General features: G+C 62.5%; 1 protein-coding gene across 1 annotated transcript in view; it reads right to left on the reverse strand.

Moving 5' to 3' along the window:
• The window catches only part of DMBT1 (deleted in malignant brain tumors 1), a 256,667-nt gene that overhangs the window by 184,227 nt on the left and 55,182 nt on the right, over nt 1-17,258 (reverse strand). The window contains exons 3-6 of the mRNA XM_059661998.1: nt 5,075-5,090; nt 4,143-4,454; nt 3,406-3,450; nt 130-156 (exon numbers count right to left, since the gene is read on the reverse strand). Of these exons, the coding sequence (XP_059517981.1) occupies nt 130-156; nt 3,406-3,450; nt 4,143-4,454; nt 5,075-5,090 (400 nt within the window). The remainder of the gene's footprint in view (nt 1-129; nt 157-3,405; nt 3,451-4,142; nt 4,455-5,074; nt 5,091-17,258) is intronic.

Genomic DNA, 17,258 nt, shown 5'->3' on the forward strand with positions numbered 1-17,258 from the left:
TAGATAAGGAGACAGAGGGCCAAAGTGTGGTCCAGATGGGGTTCAAAGAGCCAGGGGTCAGCTGGAGAGGGCCGACCGGCACAGGTATACAGGAGAGAGGGAGTTTCAGGAGTAGTGGCTGGGACTTACCTGGCCAGGATGTGGAGGCCTGAGGAGCTGGGGAAGAAAGGGACAGTCAGACTAAGATCTCAGGTGCCCGGCCCAGATCCTGGGTTGGTGACCCTCAGCTTCTACACACGGAGCTGACGCCGTGCACATGGCCTCAGAGGGGACACAGCAGTGCTGCCCTGCACCTCGCAGTCCTTCCAGAGCCACGCCCTCTGACCCTTTGTGCACACTGATGTTTCAGCCTTGACCCATTCTGATATTGAGAGTTTATACCCATTTCTAGACTTTTCCATGGGGTCATGATACCCCATCCCCAAGGCCCCTATTGGCTCTTTCCACTCATTGGCCACCTGCCATCTCCCACAGCCCCCTGCTCCCTCCCACTCTGCAAGGGGTCCTCCTCCTCCCGCCGCAGCACTGAGAGTCCGGGTGGAGACACGTTCACAGAGGATGAAGCCAGGCTCCACCTCGGCTCCAGCGACATCTCTGTCCCTAACCAGCGGGACTGGACAGGGAAGGTCCAGCCAGGCCTGACGCCGTGGGCCTCGGGGACGGGAACCCGGGACCCGAGAAAGAGAAATGCCCGGGTCCCCTGGTCCCTGCTGGGTCCTGGCCGGGGCCTTGGCCTGGAGGCCGTCCTTCTCCTGTCTCGGGGCCAGTGTTTCCCAGGGAGAAAGGGAGATGACTTTCCTTCCCAAAGCCCAGGCTGCCGGCACCCGGTCTGTGTGGCCTGCACCCCAGCTCTGTCGCTGGAGGGGGAACCCCAGGGGGGCACGGGACTCGGCCCCACGGGAGGGAGGACCAAGGGCCTTCCGTGCCGAGATGGTCCGAGGTGCCCTGATGGGGGCTCAGGGAGGGCACAGGCCAGGATGCTGCTCAGAGGTGTGCACCTGCCTCGCTGGGCCCCGCAGCCCGAATCCCAGCGCCTGAGCCTGGCCAGGGGCCAGCGTGGCTTGGGGGGCCACGGGGGTGGGCCCTGGGCCTGGGTGGCTGGACCCCCTTAATGTGGGTCATCTAGCCCCACCTTGGAGCTCCGGGACGGGGACACCCCTGCAGCCCGAGGCCTTGCTCAGGGGCCCTGGGCGCTGAGCAACCAATCTCTCACTCCTGCACCTCTCCCCGGTCAGGGTGCGGGGGGGTGGGGCACAGAAATCCCACGTGACAAGCGTACCTTCCGTGGATGCTGCCAGGGTCTCCGCTGTGGAAAGCAGAGAAGCTGCAGAGCAGAGGGAACAGGTCAGTGCTGGGGCCTCCTGGAGGGTGGCCCTCCTGCCCGGGCTCTGAGGCAGGTCGGGGCGGGAGACCCTATGCCACCTGGGCAGCGAGGCTACACCCCTTCCCTGTGAGGCGGAACTCGCCCTCTGCCCCTCGATCGATGCCCGGATGCCACAGTGGCCCTTGGCCCGTCACCACCCTCCCCTCCTGCGCTTCCTTCCACAGAATCCACCACAGAGCCCGCCCTCATTCACAGCACGAGACTCGATACCAAGTGTCCAGGCCTGCGGCTCAGACACCTGCAGACGGCACGTGTCTACCCCCCAATATCCCCGAGAGGGTAGCCCCCCACCCCCAGGAGGAGGGGCCATTTCTCAACATGCACCCTCAGCCCCTCGAGATATTCCTGAGAGGGAGGCCTCGCCCCCAGGAGGAGGGGCCGTTTCTGAACCTGCACCCTCTGCACTAGCCAGTGTGGTTCAGTGGATAGAGCGCTGGCCTGTGGACTGAAGGGTCCTGGGCTCCATTCCGGTCAAGGCACAGGCCCAGGTTGGGGGCTCCATCCCCAGTGGAGGGCTTGCAGGAGGCAGCCGGTCCATGATTCTCTCTCATCGTGGGTGTTTCTCTCTCTCTCCCTCCCTTTCTCTCTGACATCAATAAACATGTGTTTTAAAGGCTCTGCAGGGGAAGAGGTGTCTCCATATCCACCTCCCGAGCCTGCACTGGGCCTTCCACACGGGCCCCCGCCGGCGCCAGGAAATGGATTCAGAAATAATGTTCACAGCGCGGCACTTCTCCCTGAGTCCTCCCGTCTCACTGCACTGGCCAGCATCTTTAGTGCCCTGTGTGGCATAGTGTGTGGGGGCCAGGGGTGGGGGGGCTGAAGGGCGGACTGGTTTGGCTTTCACTTCCCTGGAAACGCTGCCAGTGTTTCCCTGGTCAGTGTGAGGCTGGCTGGAAGCCTGTGGTGGTCGAGTTGCCTCAAGGGGCCCTGGGCTTGCCCACGGCCCCAGCAAGAGCCGGCCTGGTGCTGGGCGTGGAGAGAGGATGGCCTGGCAGCTGCTCAAACCACTGCACCCAGAGCCCCGTGTCCTCTGAGTCTCTCCTGGGCTTCAGCATGGGGGCCCTTTGGATCTAGAGGTGCGACCCCCACCCCCTCTCCCCTTGGGAGGGCCTGGCAGGTCTGGGGAAGTCCTGTCTGCAGGCCGGTCAGAGGCAGAGGGCCCCGCACCTGAGCCCTCCCTCGCCGGCCTGGCTGGACGTTGGCGTCTCGGGCTTCGTCAGGCCCACGATGTTCCTAACACGGGGCAGGGTCTCCGGGGAACCGCTCCGAGGGCCAGGGGTCCTCCTCCTCCCGCCGCGGCACTGAGAGTCCGGGTGGAGACACGTTCACAGAGGATGAAGCCAGGCTCCACCTCGGCTCCAGCGACATCTCTGTCCCTAACCAGCGGGACTGGACAGGGAAGGTCCAGCCAGGCCTGACGCCGTGGGCCTCGGGGACGGGAACCCGGCACCCGAGAAAGAGAAATGCCCGGGTCCCCTGGTCCCTGCTGGGTCCTGGCCGGGGCCTTGGCCTGGAGGCCGTCCTTCTCCTGTCTCGGGGCCAGTGTTTCCCAGGGAGAAAGGGAGATGACTTTCCTTCCCAAAGCCCAGGCTGCCGGCACCCGGTCTGTGTGGCCTGCACCCCAGCTCTGTCGCTGGAGGGGGAACCCCAGGGGGGCATGGGACTCGGCCCCACGGGAGGGAGGACCAAAGGCCTTCCGTGCCGAGATGGTCCGAGGTGCCCTGATGGGGGCTCAGGGAGGGCACAGGCCAGGATGCTGCTCAGAGGTGTGCACCTGCCTCGCTGGGCCCCGCAGCCCAAATCCCAGCGCCTGAGCCTGGCCAGGGGCCAGCGTGGCTTGGGGGGGCCACGGGGGGGGCCCTTGGCCTGGGTGACTGGACCCCCTTAATGTGGGTCATCTAGCCCCACCCTGGAGCTCAGAGGCCCTGGGCGCTGAGCACCCCATCTCTCACTTCTGCACCTGTCCCCGGTCAGGGTGCGGGGGGGTGGGGCACAGAAATCCCACGTGACAAGCGTACCTTCCGTGGATGCTGCCAGGGTCACCGCCGTGGAAAGCAGAGAAGCTGCAGAGCAGAGGGAACAGGTCAGTGCTGGGGCCTCCTGGAGAGTGGCCCTCCTGCCCGGGCTCTGAGGCAGGTGGGGGCGGGAACTCGCCCTCCGCCCCTCGATGGATGCCCGGATGCCACAGGGGCCCTTGGCCCGTCACCACCCTCCCCTCCTGCGCTTCCTTCCACAGAGCCCACCGACTCCCGCCCTCATTCACAGCACGGGACTCGATACCAAGTGTCCAGGCCTGCGGCTCAGACACCCGCAGGTGGCACGTGTCTACCCCCCAATATTCCCGAGAGGGTAGCCCCCCACCCCCAGGAGGAGGGGCCGTTTCTGAACATGCACCCTCTGCACTAGCCGGTGTGGCTCAGTGGATAGAGCGCTGGCCTGTGGACTAATGGGTCCCGGGTTAGATTCCTGGTCAGGGCACAGACCCGGGTTGTGGGCTCGATCCCCAGTGGGGGGCGTGCAGGAGGCAGCCGGTCCATGATTCTCTCTCATCATGGATGTTTCTCTCTCCCTTCCTCTCTGAAATCAATAAAAATATATATTTTTAAATGAGGAAAGAAAAGGGACCCTGATTCCTGCCCTCAAACACGGAAGGAGGTGTGACTGGGAGCAGCGTGCGTGGGCCGGGCGTTAGGGCCAGCAGGGGGCGCTGTCCACAGCGCGGTCAGGGTGCCTGGCCAGGCGAAGGGGGCCCCACCTGAGCACACGACGCCAGCGTCTTCCCTGTGTCCGCACTCGTGGTGGTACCAGCCGCCGTGGGGGCAGCTGGACAGGGAGGGCTCCCAGCCCGCGCAGTCCACGGTGCCCAGCAGGACGTTCCCCGAGCCCTGGCCGAAGTGGGCCCCGCCGGGCGCCCACACCGAGTGGCCGCAGTCCAGCTGCCTGCACACCACGTCCGCGTCCCGGGCGTCCCAGCTGTCGTCACACACGGTGCCCCAGGCGCCCTGGTACAGGAGCTCCACCCGGCCCTGGCACCGGTCCGCGCCGTTCACCAGCCTCAGCGGCAAGCCTGCATGGACAGGGGAAAGCCATCGTCCCTGCCCGGCTAGTGTGGCTCAGTGGTTGAGTGTCGACCTAGGAACCAGGAGGTCAGGGTTCGATTCACGGTCAGGGCACAGGCCCAGGTTGTGGGCTCGATCCCCAGTGGGGAGCGGGCAGTAGGCGCCCAATCCATGATTCTCTCTCATCATTGACGCTTCTCTCTCTCTCTCTCCTTTTCCCTTCCTCTCTGACATCAATAAAAATGTATTTTAAAAAAAGAAATGAAAACATTTCTTAAAAGAAAAGAAAGCCACGGTCTTTGCTGGGACTGGCCTCCCGCCCCCTCTTCTCCCCTCTCTGCACCGCCCGCCTCGCTCACTGCCTCCTCTCCCCTCTGGGGACCTGCCTCCCCTGCTGTCCCAGCAGCTTCTCCGTCTCAGCCCGCTCTCAGCCCACCAAGGACCTGCCCTTGGGCTCTGGGAGCTCCCCAGAAAGAGGACCCCACACCCGCCTCCCCAGCCCGGGGGCTCCACACAAGGTGTTAGTGGCCACCCAGCCTCCACCACCAACGGCTGCAGCGCAGAACTGGCCGGCCCAGCCAGGGGACCACCCCTGGGAACACCATAAAAGCCATAGGAAAGGCCTCACCGTAGTCATAGCCTTCATAGCCTTCCGTCTGCGTGGCCCAGGGCCCTGGAGAGAGAGCGAAGGCACCTTAGCAGGGAGGGTTCCCTTTGCAAAGGATCCACAGCCCCAGGCCGTGGCTGCGCTTCCCCGTGCAATCCGCCAGGGGGCGCAGCGGGTCCACCGTGGGTCTGGTTGCCTCCAGCATCCTGGCTCAGGTTTTGTGATTCTAGATCAGCGGTTCTCAACCTTCCTGACGCCGCGACCCCTTAACACAGCTCCTCATGTTGTGCTGACCCCCAATCTCATGGTTACAAATTGACCATAATCAAAGCAGAGTGATGAATCACGAAAACAATATGTCATTATAGATTGTTTTCCGATGGTCTTAGGCGACCCCTGTGAAAGGGTCGTTCGACCCCCAAAGGGGTCGCGACCCGCAGGTTGAGAACCGCTGCTCTAGATGACAACAAACGGGTTGGGTGTGGGATGTTCCCTTCGTTTAGGCAGGGTAAGTGGGTCTCTCCGCCAGGCGCCCTCACGCTGCAGTTCACGTCCCGGGGGGGCGCTGTGTGCTCAGAGCCGGGGCTGGGCCAGTGGGCGGTCGCACTGGGGCCAGGGTTCCCCGCGGCAGCGAGTCCGCCCTGCAGTGTGGAATGTGAGCAGAGTCCGCTGGGGGACCGCCGCTCGGGGGGCCGCTACGTAAGTGAATGTGTAAAAAAAATGTTAAACTACTTTTAAAGATTGATTTCAGAGAGAGGAAGGGAGACGAAGAGAGAGAGAGAGACATCAATGATGAGAGAGAAACATCATCCATCGGCTGCCTCCTGCACGCCCCCCAGTGGGGATCGAGCCTGCACCCCGGTCCTGTGCCCTGACTGGGAATTGAACCCAGGCCTCCTAGTTCCTAGGTTGACGCTCAGCCCCTGAGCCTCGCCGGCCGGGCCGGAGCACTGATTTTTTTTTGTTTGTTAATAAATTTTTATTGATTTCAGAGAGGAAGGGAGGGGGAGGGAGGCAGACGTCGAGGACGCTGATTTTTAAGGTGTCATCGTGGAGGCGATTCTGAGCATTTCCTAACACGAAACCTCAGACCGCGTGAGAGAGCTTTATGGGCATTCGCTCAGTTCATCCTCAAAACAGCCCCTGGGGAAACGGAGGCTGGGGAAGGGGACCGAGACCAGCTGGCGGGTGAGGGCCCGGGCGGGACTGGGACGCAGGCGGCCACTCTGAACCGTTTCCCTGTTCTGCCCCCTGGTATATATTTCCGTGACCTTTGAACGATTTGGTCCAATGATGGCCTGTCCTGCACAGGCGGGTGCCTGGGGACAACAACCAGAGGAGGAAACAGAGACGTTACCAGCCGAGGCAGAGGTGTCCTCCGTTCCCGGGAGACCCGTGAAGAAACCGAGGAAAGCAGAGAAAAGGGGTGATCACACCCAGGGAGCCAGGCATGCTCTGCCCCCTGCCCCTTCCCGCTGACTGGACGCCCGTGGGCAGCCCAGGGCGAGGGGGCAGAGGTCTCAGGGAAAAGGGTGGCTGGGCAGAGACTGGCATGGAGACGTGTTAGAAGAAGGGACTGGGACCCAGCAGGGCCGTCCTTCCCGTCCTACATCTGAAACAGCAGAACCCGCTGCCGGCCCAAGCCCGCGTCCTGGGGTGGCCCCGGTCCCCACTGCAGCCCCGCCCCGGGGTCTAGGGTTACCGGTTGGCACAGACGTCTCCCTAGACGAGGTCACCGTCGTCATGTCTGCTGTTACTGGTGTTGCTGAAAATACAAAGAAAAAAGGCCGAGTGAGAACCCCTAAATGCAGGCTTTCCGTCAGGCCCCCCGGAGCAGTGAGGGGCTGCACCCTGATGGTTGGCTGGGCCCGTCGCGTGATTAACTCACTGGGCGTGGGGGTCTGACCCCTGCGGCCGAGGCACCACCTGGAGGTGCAAGAAGAGAGGGTCCGTGTCCACGGAGCTCAGAGGCCGCTGGGCAGCCCGACAGGGGGGACCCGTGAGGCAGGAGCCCCAGCCGCGCAGTGGTGAGTCCAAGCATGTTTGTATGTTTTAAGTTAAAAGGAAACATTTAAAACTGCACGTATCCTGTCTGGCTGGCATGGCTCAGGGGTTGAGCATCCACCTAGGAACCAGGATGTCAGGGTTCGATTCCCGGTCAGGGCACATGCCTGGGTTGCGGGCTCAATCCCCAGAGAGGGGAGTGCAGGAGGCAGCCGATCCATGATTCTCTCTCATCATTGATGTTTCTCTCCCTCCCTCCCTCCCTTTCTCTCTGAAATCAATAAAATTATTCTATTTAAAAAAGAAGGAAAGGAGGGTGTCCCCAGCCGGCCAGCTGGTGGCCCCATGCGGTGCACGCACATCCCCGCTGCCTGGCCGGCGCCCTGGGCGACAGGAGTGACCGAGCCAGAGCCGCCGGCCGAGCGCCGCTGAGGGCCGTGCAGGGCCGGCTTCTCGCCCACTGTCTGGGCTCACCCCACGGCCACGCGGAGGCCTGGCGCCCCTTCCTCGCTGCAGGAGCCTTTCTGACCCGCGGCCCCCGGCCTCGTCTAACCACGACCCTGGCCTTTCTCAGGCGGAAACAACCAGAAAAGCGCTTCCTTCCCGAATCCGCGCGAGTGGGGTTTGCCCGTGAGCTGAGCAGCCGCAGAGGAGACAGTACCTGCGTGGAGGACGCGGCCCAGCAGCAGACACGTTACCAGGGTGACCCTGGGGAGCCCCATGGTGCCGGCTCTGCTCCGGGGGACACGGAGCCTCGATATTTATGGGTTCCAGCCGCCAGGAGGCGTGTCCCGGGCATGACCTTCCTATTGATGCCATAAATCAACAGGGGGAAGCGTAACGGTCCGGCTGAGCTGTGGGACGACGTGGGCGTGTGCGATCGATGCCGCTCGGATCATCGGCTGCTCCCACCTGCCGCCGCGCGGACCTGAGGGACCCGCTTCCAACTTCCTCCTGGCGCGCGGCCCACGGGGCCCCATCTTCGCCCCTGAGGACTCGGTGAGCTCCTGGGAAGGCGGCCCCAGCAGGATGTGGGCTGCTGGGCAAACAGCCCCGGTGCCAAAGGGAAGGCCCCTCTCTGGGCCGGGCGGGCCTGGCAGGGCCACACACTGGCCCCTCGCCTGGGAGAGCGAGGGCAGCGTTCACGCAGACGGGGCAGGAGGAGCTGGGGCAATTCCAAGGAGGCCGAGGCCGTGACCAGGAGAGCAGCCACTCTGGCGTCTGGATCTCACACTATTACCATGGCACAGGGCCGAGTACTGGGGCTCCGGCCGGGCCACCTGACATCTCACGGGGTTTCGGATCCTGCTCTTGGCGGTCTCACGGGGCTGGGATGGACCTCGCAAACCCACAAAACCAGCCCTGACCTCCCCCTGCCTTGTGCACAGCCCCTCTCCTGGGTTTTTTGTAAACACTTTTAAATATATTGATTTCAGAGAGGAAGGGAGAGGGAGAGAGAGAAACATCAATGATGACAGAGAATCATGGATCAGCCACCTCCTGCACACCCCACACTGGGGATCGAGCCCACAACCCGGGCCTGTGCCCTGACCGGGAATCGAACCCTGACCTCCTGGTTCACAGGTCGACGCTCAACCACTGAGTCACACTGGCTGGGCTATTTATTCATATTTTTTTTATGGAGGAAAATTATTGGGTGTTTTTTGTAGCTATTGTATTTATTTAATTTTTAAAGTATTTTTTATTGTTGATAGTATTACAGATCTCTCCCATCCCCCTTGGAGGTATTAACGCCACTTGCCCTGGGAACCTGCAGAAAAGCACCCAAATCCGACAGCAGGCAGTTTCCCTGAGACAGCAACCCCTACAGGAGTCACCCGCACCCAAGAGTGGGGAGACCGGACGGGGAACAAGGCCTGAGTGCGCACGAGGCACGAGGGTCCCGCCAGGTAACCCTGAGCAGCCGTGGATAGCCCAGCTCGGACTGGGAACGTCGTCCTGAGAGCGGGCGAGATTTCACCGTCACACACCTCCCGGGCTGACCCGTCCTCGCTCCCTGTGGTTAGCAGCGAAGCCCTAAGACAACAAGGGGTTGGGAGCTTTTGTTCAGCAGAAGCAGAGAAGGAAGTGGAGGGAGCCCAGCTGTCAGTCAAAGCTGCCGGGCGTGTCCCGGGGGGAGGGGGTGGTGTCCCCGCATCAGGAAGGTCTCGGACCAGGAAGAATACACTGGGCCACCTGCCACCAGGTGAGCCCTTCGCCGCCGGGGCCCACCTGTCCCGGGAGCTCTCTGTGGGTCACAGACCCCATACAGACAGGTCTTCCTCTTGTGGGGAGAGGGGGGCCCCTGGGGACCCCCAGCAGAGCAGCCCCCTCCAAGGCGGCCCCCTTCTCCCTGCCCACTGGCCAGAGCATCTTCAACAGCACGGCCAGGGGAAGAGCGGGGCCAGAGCGCCGCTAACGAACGAAAACCGCCGCGAAGAGCAGGACGCTGAGCTGGGCTTCTCCCCGAGGCGTTTGAAAGCTTATTCGCATGCCCTTACCGGTGTGGCTCAGTGGATAGAGCGACGGCCTGCAGACTCAGGGGTCCCGGGTTCGATTCCGGTCAAGGGCATGTACCTTGGTTGCTGGCACATCCCCAGTGGGGAGTGTGCAGGAGGCAGCTGGTCGATGTTTCTCTCTCATCGATGTTTCTGGCTCTCTATCCCTCTCCCTTCCTCTCTGTAAAGAATCAATAAAATATATTTTAAAAAAAAGAAAAGAAAGAAAGCTTATTAGCAGAGATATGCACCCCCACGCTCACTGCGGCCTCCTCCATGCGGCAGGACAGGAGACAGCCGACACGTCCTTCGATGGGGTGGATGCAGAGGGGGCACACGCACGCTGGGAACACTTAGCTCTCAGCCGTGAGGAAAGGGGAAACAGTGCCGTTTGTGAAACGTGGGTGACCTTAGAACGAACATCAAGCGAAACAAGTCAGACAGAAAGAGTCCGGAGCCATGTGGTTTCACTCACATGTGGGACATAAACTGAGACTGCGGTGGTTACCAGGGGGGGCGGGCAGTGCAGGGCCAGCCCTATGGTCACACAGGGCCGTGGCTGTGGGTGGTGGGCACACGGTGCGGTCTACAGAGCATGCGTCGTCGAGCTGCGCACGTGAAGACTGTGTGGTTTATTAATCACCTAGAGGCCCAGTGCACGAATTCGTGCACAGGTGGGGTCCCTGGGCCTGGCGGGCAATCAGGGCTGATCAGGGCTGGCTGAGGGGAGGTTGGCTGTGGGAGCTCCTGCATTGAGCATCTGCCCCCTGGTGGTCAGTGCACGTCATGGCTACCGGCCGGTCCTCTGGTTGTAACAGTCGCTTAGGCTTGTATATATATAGATGTCCCTCGTACATGTAACTGTTAACAAAGAGCAAAGGGAGAAGGGGCCTCACACAGGCTGCCACCATTTCTTTAGTGAAACTAAAGACAGCATGGCTCAGTGGTCGAGCATCAACCTACGAACCAGAGGTCACTGTTCGATTCCCGGTCAGGGCACTGGCCCGGGCTGCGGGCTCGATCCCCAGTGTGGGGTGTGCAAGAGGCAGCCGATCCATGATTCTCTCTCATCATGGATGTTTCTCTCTCTCCCCCTCTCCCTTCCTCTCTGAAATCAATAAAAATATATTTTACAAAATAAATTAAAAAGGGGTCACAGGTCGCCCCCCGGCTGAGAGCCGGCTGTGCCCCGTGCGCTCAGGTGGCAGGTGTGCCCAGGGATCAGGAAGCTGCCCCAGCGCCCCCCCCCCCCCGGGAGAGCGGGGCCACATGGGGCTCGGGAAGCCGTCAGACCCACCGCTTCGCTCACCCGCAGCCCTGCCAGCCCTGCCGTGGCCGTGACGAGTGGTGTTGAAACAACAACAAATACTCAAATCCAAGGAAACTGGGACAAAGGAAGGGGCTCTGAGGATGCAGGGCAGTGACGAGCCGCAGCTCTCGCCAAACCAGGGGAACAAAAGTGCGTGGGGTCAGCCGAGCCCAACAGCCGCGGCCAGAATGGGCCCCTTGTGCGCGGCCGGAGGAGGAAGCCAGGCTGGGGCCGCCCCTCAGGTGAGTTCCTTGAGTGAGAAAGGGTTCATTCACATTTCCTTCTTCCTGTTACTCACAGGCCCCAGAGCCAGCGTGTGTGAGTGTGTGTGTGCATGTGCATGCATGTATGGTGCCTGCGTGTGCATGAGTGTGTGCATGAATGAGCTTCTGCATGTCTGTTTGTGTATGTACACATGTACCTGCATGTATGGTGCCTAGAGTGCATGAGTTTGTGTGTGTGTGCATGTGTGTGCGTGTGCATGTGTGTGTGTGCGTGTGCGCGTGCATTCCCCAGAAGACACCTGGCTGACCACTTCAGCGGAGGAAGTGGGTGGCGCTGGGTGGATGGCTTTCCCGCAGGTTTGCAGGTGCCTCTGGAGGAGCCGCTCTGACCCGAGGCCGGGGCAGCGGCCGTGCCCTCCACTCCCCCCCCCACCCCCCCGTCCCTCCCGAGACAGCGAGCTGGGCCTGCGGGGACCCACAGGACGCCCGCCAGCGCCGCTCCGTTCCTCCTGCGGAAAGCGCCGGGCCTGGGAGGGCCCACCTTCCCCAAGCCGACACCGCACACCCAGCCACCACCCCACACCCAGCCCGAGTGCAGACAGACAGCGTGTGTGGACGTAACACGAAAGCCACGCTCTCGGCTGGACATGCACTCGGCCTGTCCCTGACATCAGGTCACACACGCCCTTCGGTGAGGCTCAGCCGACGCTGCCCCACTTCACAGACAGAGAAACTGAGGCTCCTCCCCACCCAGAGGTGAAGCACTTACACCCAAGATCCCGGGGCCTCAGTGAGGGGCGTGCGGAGGGCTGAGGGCTGAGGGCTCGGCCACTGAGCCCCCTGACACCCCTCGCTCCCCTCGCTGAGCCCCTGACGCCCCTGCTCCCCTCGCTGAGCCCCCCGCTGCCATCTCCTGTTTCTCTCCTGGCTGCCCTCCTCTCCTGGCCTGGCTGAGGGTGAAGCCTCCCCTGACCTGACCCTCTGTGTTCTCAGGAATCCCCTGGGCAGCTTTGGTCCCTTCTCTCCTCAGAACCCAGGGGGAGGGAGGAAGCTACGCACTCTGCAGAGGGGGCTGTGTCCCCACATCCACAGAGGGGGGCTGTGTCCCCACATCCACAGAGGGGGGCTGTGTCCCCACATCCACAGAGGGGGGCTGTGTCCCCACATCCACAGAGGGGGGCTGTGTCCCCCACATCCACAGAGGGGGGCTGTGTCCCCACATCCACAGAGGGGGGCTGTGTCCCCCACATCCACAGAGGGGGGCTGTGTCCCCACATCCACAGAGGGGGGCTGTGTCCCCACATCCACAGAGGGGGGCTGTGTCCCCACATCCACAGAGGGGGCTGTGTCCCCCACATCCTCAGAGGGGGGCTGTGTCCCCACATCCACAGAGGGGGGCTGTGTCCCCCACGTCCTCAGAGGGGGGCTGTGTCCCCACATCCGCAGAGGGGGGCTGTGTCCCCCACATCCACAGAGGGGGGCTGTGTCCCCACATCCACAGAGGGGGGCTGTGTCCCCCACATCCACAGAGGGGGGCTGTGTCCCCCACATCCACAGAGGGGGGCTGTGTCCCCCACATCCACAGAGGGGGGCTGTGTCCCCACATCCACAGAGGGGGGCTATGTCCCCCACGTCCTCAGAGGGGGGCTGTGTCCCCACATCTGCAGAGGGGGGCTGTGTCCCCACATCCACAGAGGGGGCTGTGTCCCCCACATCCTCAGAGGGGGGCTGTGTCCCCCACATCTTCAGAGGGGGGTTGTGTCCCCACATCCGCAGAGGGGGGCTGTGTCCCCACATCCTCAGAGGGGGCTGTGTCCCCCACGTCCTCAGAGCCCTAGGTGCTCCTGTTCTGAGTCCGCTCATGTCAGCAATGGCGTGAAGCCCACGGGTGAGGAAGGACTGTTTTCCGACGGGTCCTCCCAGCGGAGAGAGTTTAGGGGCCGCTAAGCGATGCCCTTACCTTCCAGGGAGGGAAACCGCGCCCCAAAAGTGACGAACCGACCCTCCCAAAGGTCTCCCCACGCCACCTGCCACCACCTTACAGGGTCTCCCCACGACCCCGCCGCCTGTAGCTGCTTCCTCCAGCCCCCGAGCTGCCGTCACCACGGAAACCCCCGCAGGCAGGGCTCGGTCCGCCCGCTGTCGTCCGTGGATCCGCCTGTAAGGGCGGCCCTGGGGCTGCGGGACGGACCCCCAACGAGAGGCCGTGGGCTGCGCTGGGCGGAGAGGAATCATCGCAACCGAACAAAACAGATCCAGACACGGAAGCATGGGGGCGGGGGGGACATCTGCAATCCCTTCCACAATGAAGATAAATTCCAGTCAGTACGTAAATAAGACAAAATACAGCCCGGCCAGCAGGGCTCAGGGCTGAGTGTCAACATAGGAACCAGGGGGTCACGGTTCGATTCCCGGTCAGCCCACAGGCCCGGGCTTCAGGCTCGATCCCCCGTGGGGGGCGTGCAGGAGGCAGCGGGTCCAGGATTCTCTCTCCTCATGGATGTTTCTCTCTCTCCCTCTCCCTTCCTCTCTGACATCAATAACAATATTTTTGAAATTTTTAAAAAGTGAAAATAAGATACAGGTGTGTCTGCCCTTTCCCCCCCCCCCCCCCCCCCGCCGGCCTTGGGCTGGGCCTTGAACTCCCAGGTGATGCTGATGGGCACCCGCGTGTGGGCCCCAGGGGACTGGCTCTGGGCGGCCACCCGGCTGCCCCGCAGGCTCCTGGGCAGAGCGAGCGCAGGGCGGCGCCGGGTGCGAGCAGCGGTCTTGGCTCAGCTAGGCCTCCGTGTCTCGTTCTGCGCGGCATGGGGAGCCCCGGTGGCGTTTGGAGGAGGACGGAGGCGAGAGACCCCCGAGCTCCCTAAGGACAGGCCGCCACGTGTGGACTGGGACACTGGGCGCAGCCACGCCCACAGGCTGGGCAGCCAGGGGAGGAATAAGGCGACCCCCCCCCCAGGAATCCACCGGGCGATGGAAAGTCGCTGCCCTCAGAACACAACGGGGCCCCGCCTCTGAGGCCTCGGGACGGAACCGCGGGAGACGCACCGAGACCTTGGAGAGCCGATGACGAACAGGATGGTGCAATCCGGACCTTTACACCCTCCTCTGGCACAGATGAGGGCGGGTCGATGGCAGCGGGAGGTCTGTGAGATGGCGCCTGGCAGTGCCTACATACTTAGAGGTTCGAACCTTCTTTTTAAATAGATTTTTATTGATTTCAGAGAGGAGGGGAGAGGGAGAGAGGGATAGAAACAACAATGATGAGAGAGAACTATGGACCGGCTGCCTCCTGCACACCCCCTACTGGGAATGGAGCCCACAGTCTGGGCCTGGGCCCTTGACTGGAATAGAACCTGGGACCCTTCAGTCCGCAGGCCGACCCTCAATCCACTGAGCCAAACCGGCCAGGGCAGTTCAAATCTTTGTTACACGACACAGCACTGTTTTATTTTTTAAAAATATTTTTTTACTGAATTCAGAGAGGGAGAGAGAGACACACATCAATGATGAGAGAGTCATGGATCGGCTGCCTCCTGCACGGCCCACACTGGGGACCAAACCCACAACCTGGGCCCGTGCCCTGACCAGGAATCCAACTGTGACCTCCTGGTTCATAGGCTGACGCTTGATCACTGAGCCGCACCCATCATGTTTTAGAACTAGAACGTCATGCTTTGAGTTATATTTGTATAAATATTTGTACTTAAGACGCAAACGTGAAATCACTCCAGTACACGGGCTGCCCGCGCTGGGCCCGGTGGGGGACTGCCCTGGGGGACTCCCTGGTTCTGGGGGGCCTCGCTGAGGCTGCGGAAGGTCCTAGATGTTTCTGGGGGTGAGGTCCCCAGATCTCGTAAGTGTCTGATGGCACCCACTTTAGCAAAGTCTAGTGTTTGACAGAACGGCAGCCAGAACTCCAAGGCCCGCAGCCAACACCACAGCCTTCCTTCTCCTTCCCCCCACTTCACAGACGAGAGCACAGTTTCAGGAAGTCAAACCAAGAGGTCCGGCCGCCTGTCACACCGGAGCCAACCAAGCACAGACAGGGTTGAATCCTACATGAGCCTTTAATCCAGTCCTGCCGGCAGCACAGGGAGCAGGGGGTCCCCACGAAAACCCGCTCTGCCCCCCCATCAGCCGCTGCTTATACTGGGGAGAAGGACGGAGATTACATGGGGAGCAGGCAAAGGGCATGCCAGACGGCAGTTCACAGGGAATGCGGGAGAGCAAGGGCTGGGTCTGCAACGGGCTTAGTGACATGCAAAGGGCTGGCGGCTCTGTCCCTGCGACAGGTGCTAATCTCTGCTAATCTCTCCGTGAGAACAGGAGCTCCCTGGTGGGGAGGACGGGCCGCATTCCCAGGTGCGCTCCCAGGTCCCACGTGCGCCCCCAGCCGGGTGAGCATGTGCCTTCTCTCATCAGAACAACACAATCGCGGCCAACAGCGCAGGATCCATGTCTTACAACCAGAGCAGGTGCCCAACATCTGTTCCTGCCCCGTCAGGCCACCTGCCCAGGTTCAAAGGAGAGGGCCCGGCACCTCCTGCCTCCTGCCCGAGGTCACAGCCCCTGAAAGGCCTCGGAGGGGGGAGGGGGAGGGGGCACCGAGCCATGGGGCCGCCGCAGGTCCCGGAGGACGGGGTGATGGGAAGGGAGGGCATCGCAGGTTATTCCAGGAAAGGAAGGGCTGGGCAAGCTCCCCATTAGGGAGGGCCCGCCACCTTCCCCCCTTCGCCCGAGGGCACAGGGGCAGATTCTCTTAGCCTCTTTGTGTGGCAGTGACTGTGGGGGAGGCATCGAGCGACCACTTCCTGTTTGTGCTGCCAACACAGATTGCCCAAGAGCCCCGCCACCTGGGCCCTGTCACCTGGCCAGGCCGGTGCCCATGGCTGGCTTCTCCGTGCTGCGGGGCTCAGTCATTTGTGGGGCAGCCTCCCTCTCTCTCTGGGGAGCCCCCTGGAGTCCGAGCAGGGGGCTCCTAGCCTCCCGGCTGCCTTGCTGCTCCGGGCCTCCTTCCTCAGCTCTCCCCGGCCCCTTCTTGAAGTCAGGGGCTGGCTGCCCCCGGCCTGGCTGCCAGGCTGAGACCCATACCTGCCCCGTTGTCCCTGCCGTCTCCTCCCGAGGACTTTCCTGGGGCATGTGCGGGGCGGGGACCCTCCCGGGAGGCACCTGCACAGACTCGAGGGGGCTGCACTGTGTTTCTTTGCCTCAGGGGAGTCCTGAGTGGCCAAGCTCCACACCTGTCACCGGGAGCTTGGGGATGAGCACTCGCGGCCCCAGGGTGTGCCCTCAGCGGCCCTCGGTGAGGGCATCCGACCGGGCCTGCCGACGCCGTGTTCACCACAGACACGGGTGTGTAATAGCTGCGGGTTTGGGACACGAAGGGACACGCCAGGACGCCACCTTCCCCTTCGCGTCCAGGTGAGCATGTGCCTCCAGCCGCCCCGATGGTGCGATCTTCCAGGACCGGCGCTGAGGCACCCGCTCGGGTGGGAGAGAAAGCACCGAGTCCTGAGGACAAAGGTGGTTCAACTCGGCCCCAAATAAGGAGGGAAAACACCACCTCTCTCTGCGCCCGCTGGCAGGCAGGGCTCCCTCCGCTTCCCTCCCACCTGCAGAGCGAGGTCCGCACCCTCACCCGCTGGACACACCCTCTGCCGTAAGGACCGCGTGTGCATGTGTGCGTACGACACACACGGGGATGAAGGCGATGCGGGGGGAAGCCGGATCGTAAGTGGAGGCTGTCATTCAGGATTTTTCCGAAATGTACCGGGAACGTTATATTTTAGACGGCGCCACCTCGCGGCTCACGTGTTGCATGAACCCACCTCCTGCCCCTGACCTACTTCACGGTTCCTTGTCCTCACTCAGGGGTGGGGACGCCCGGCCCGCGGGTGGTGTGAGTGCAATAAAGGCATCGGGTGAGTTCATGAAAGGTCTGGCCAAACAGAGCAGCGGATGCTCAAGTGGCTCCTGTCGTGCGGCCCGAGGAAGACGCGACAAACACCCGCGTGGCCTCGGCAGGACCCGGTTCCCACCCGCTACAGGGGCCACGGCCCTGGACTGCGAAGGACCACTGTCCTCTCATTTCGCATCGTTCCTCCCGCCTCCCTCCGGCTTCTCTCTCCACCCGTTGCTCCTGCCGTCTTTCCGCTCACTGGGGCGCG

The sequence above is a fragment of the Myotis daubentonii genome, chromosome 13, assembly GCF_963259705.1.
Source record: "Myotis daubentonii chromosome 13, mMyoDau2.1, whole genome shotgun sequence".
NCBI lineage: Eukaryota > Metazoa > Chordata > Mammalia > Chiroptera > Vespertilionidae > Myotis > Myotis daubentonii.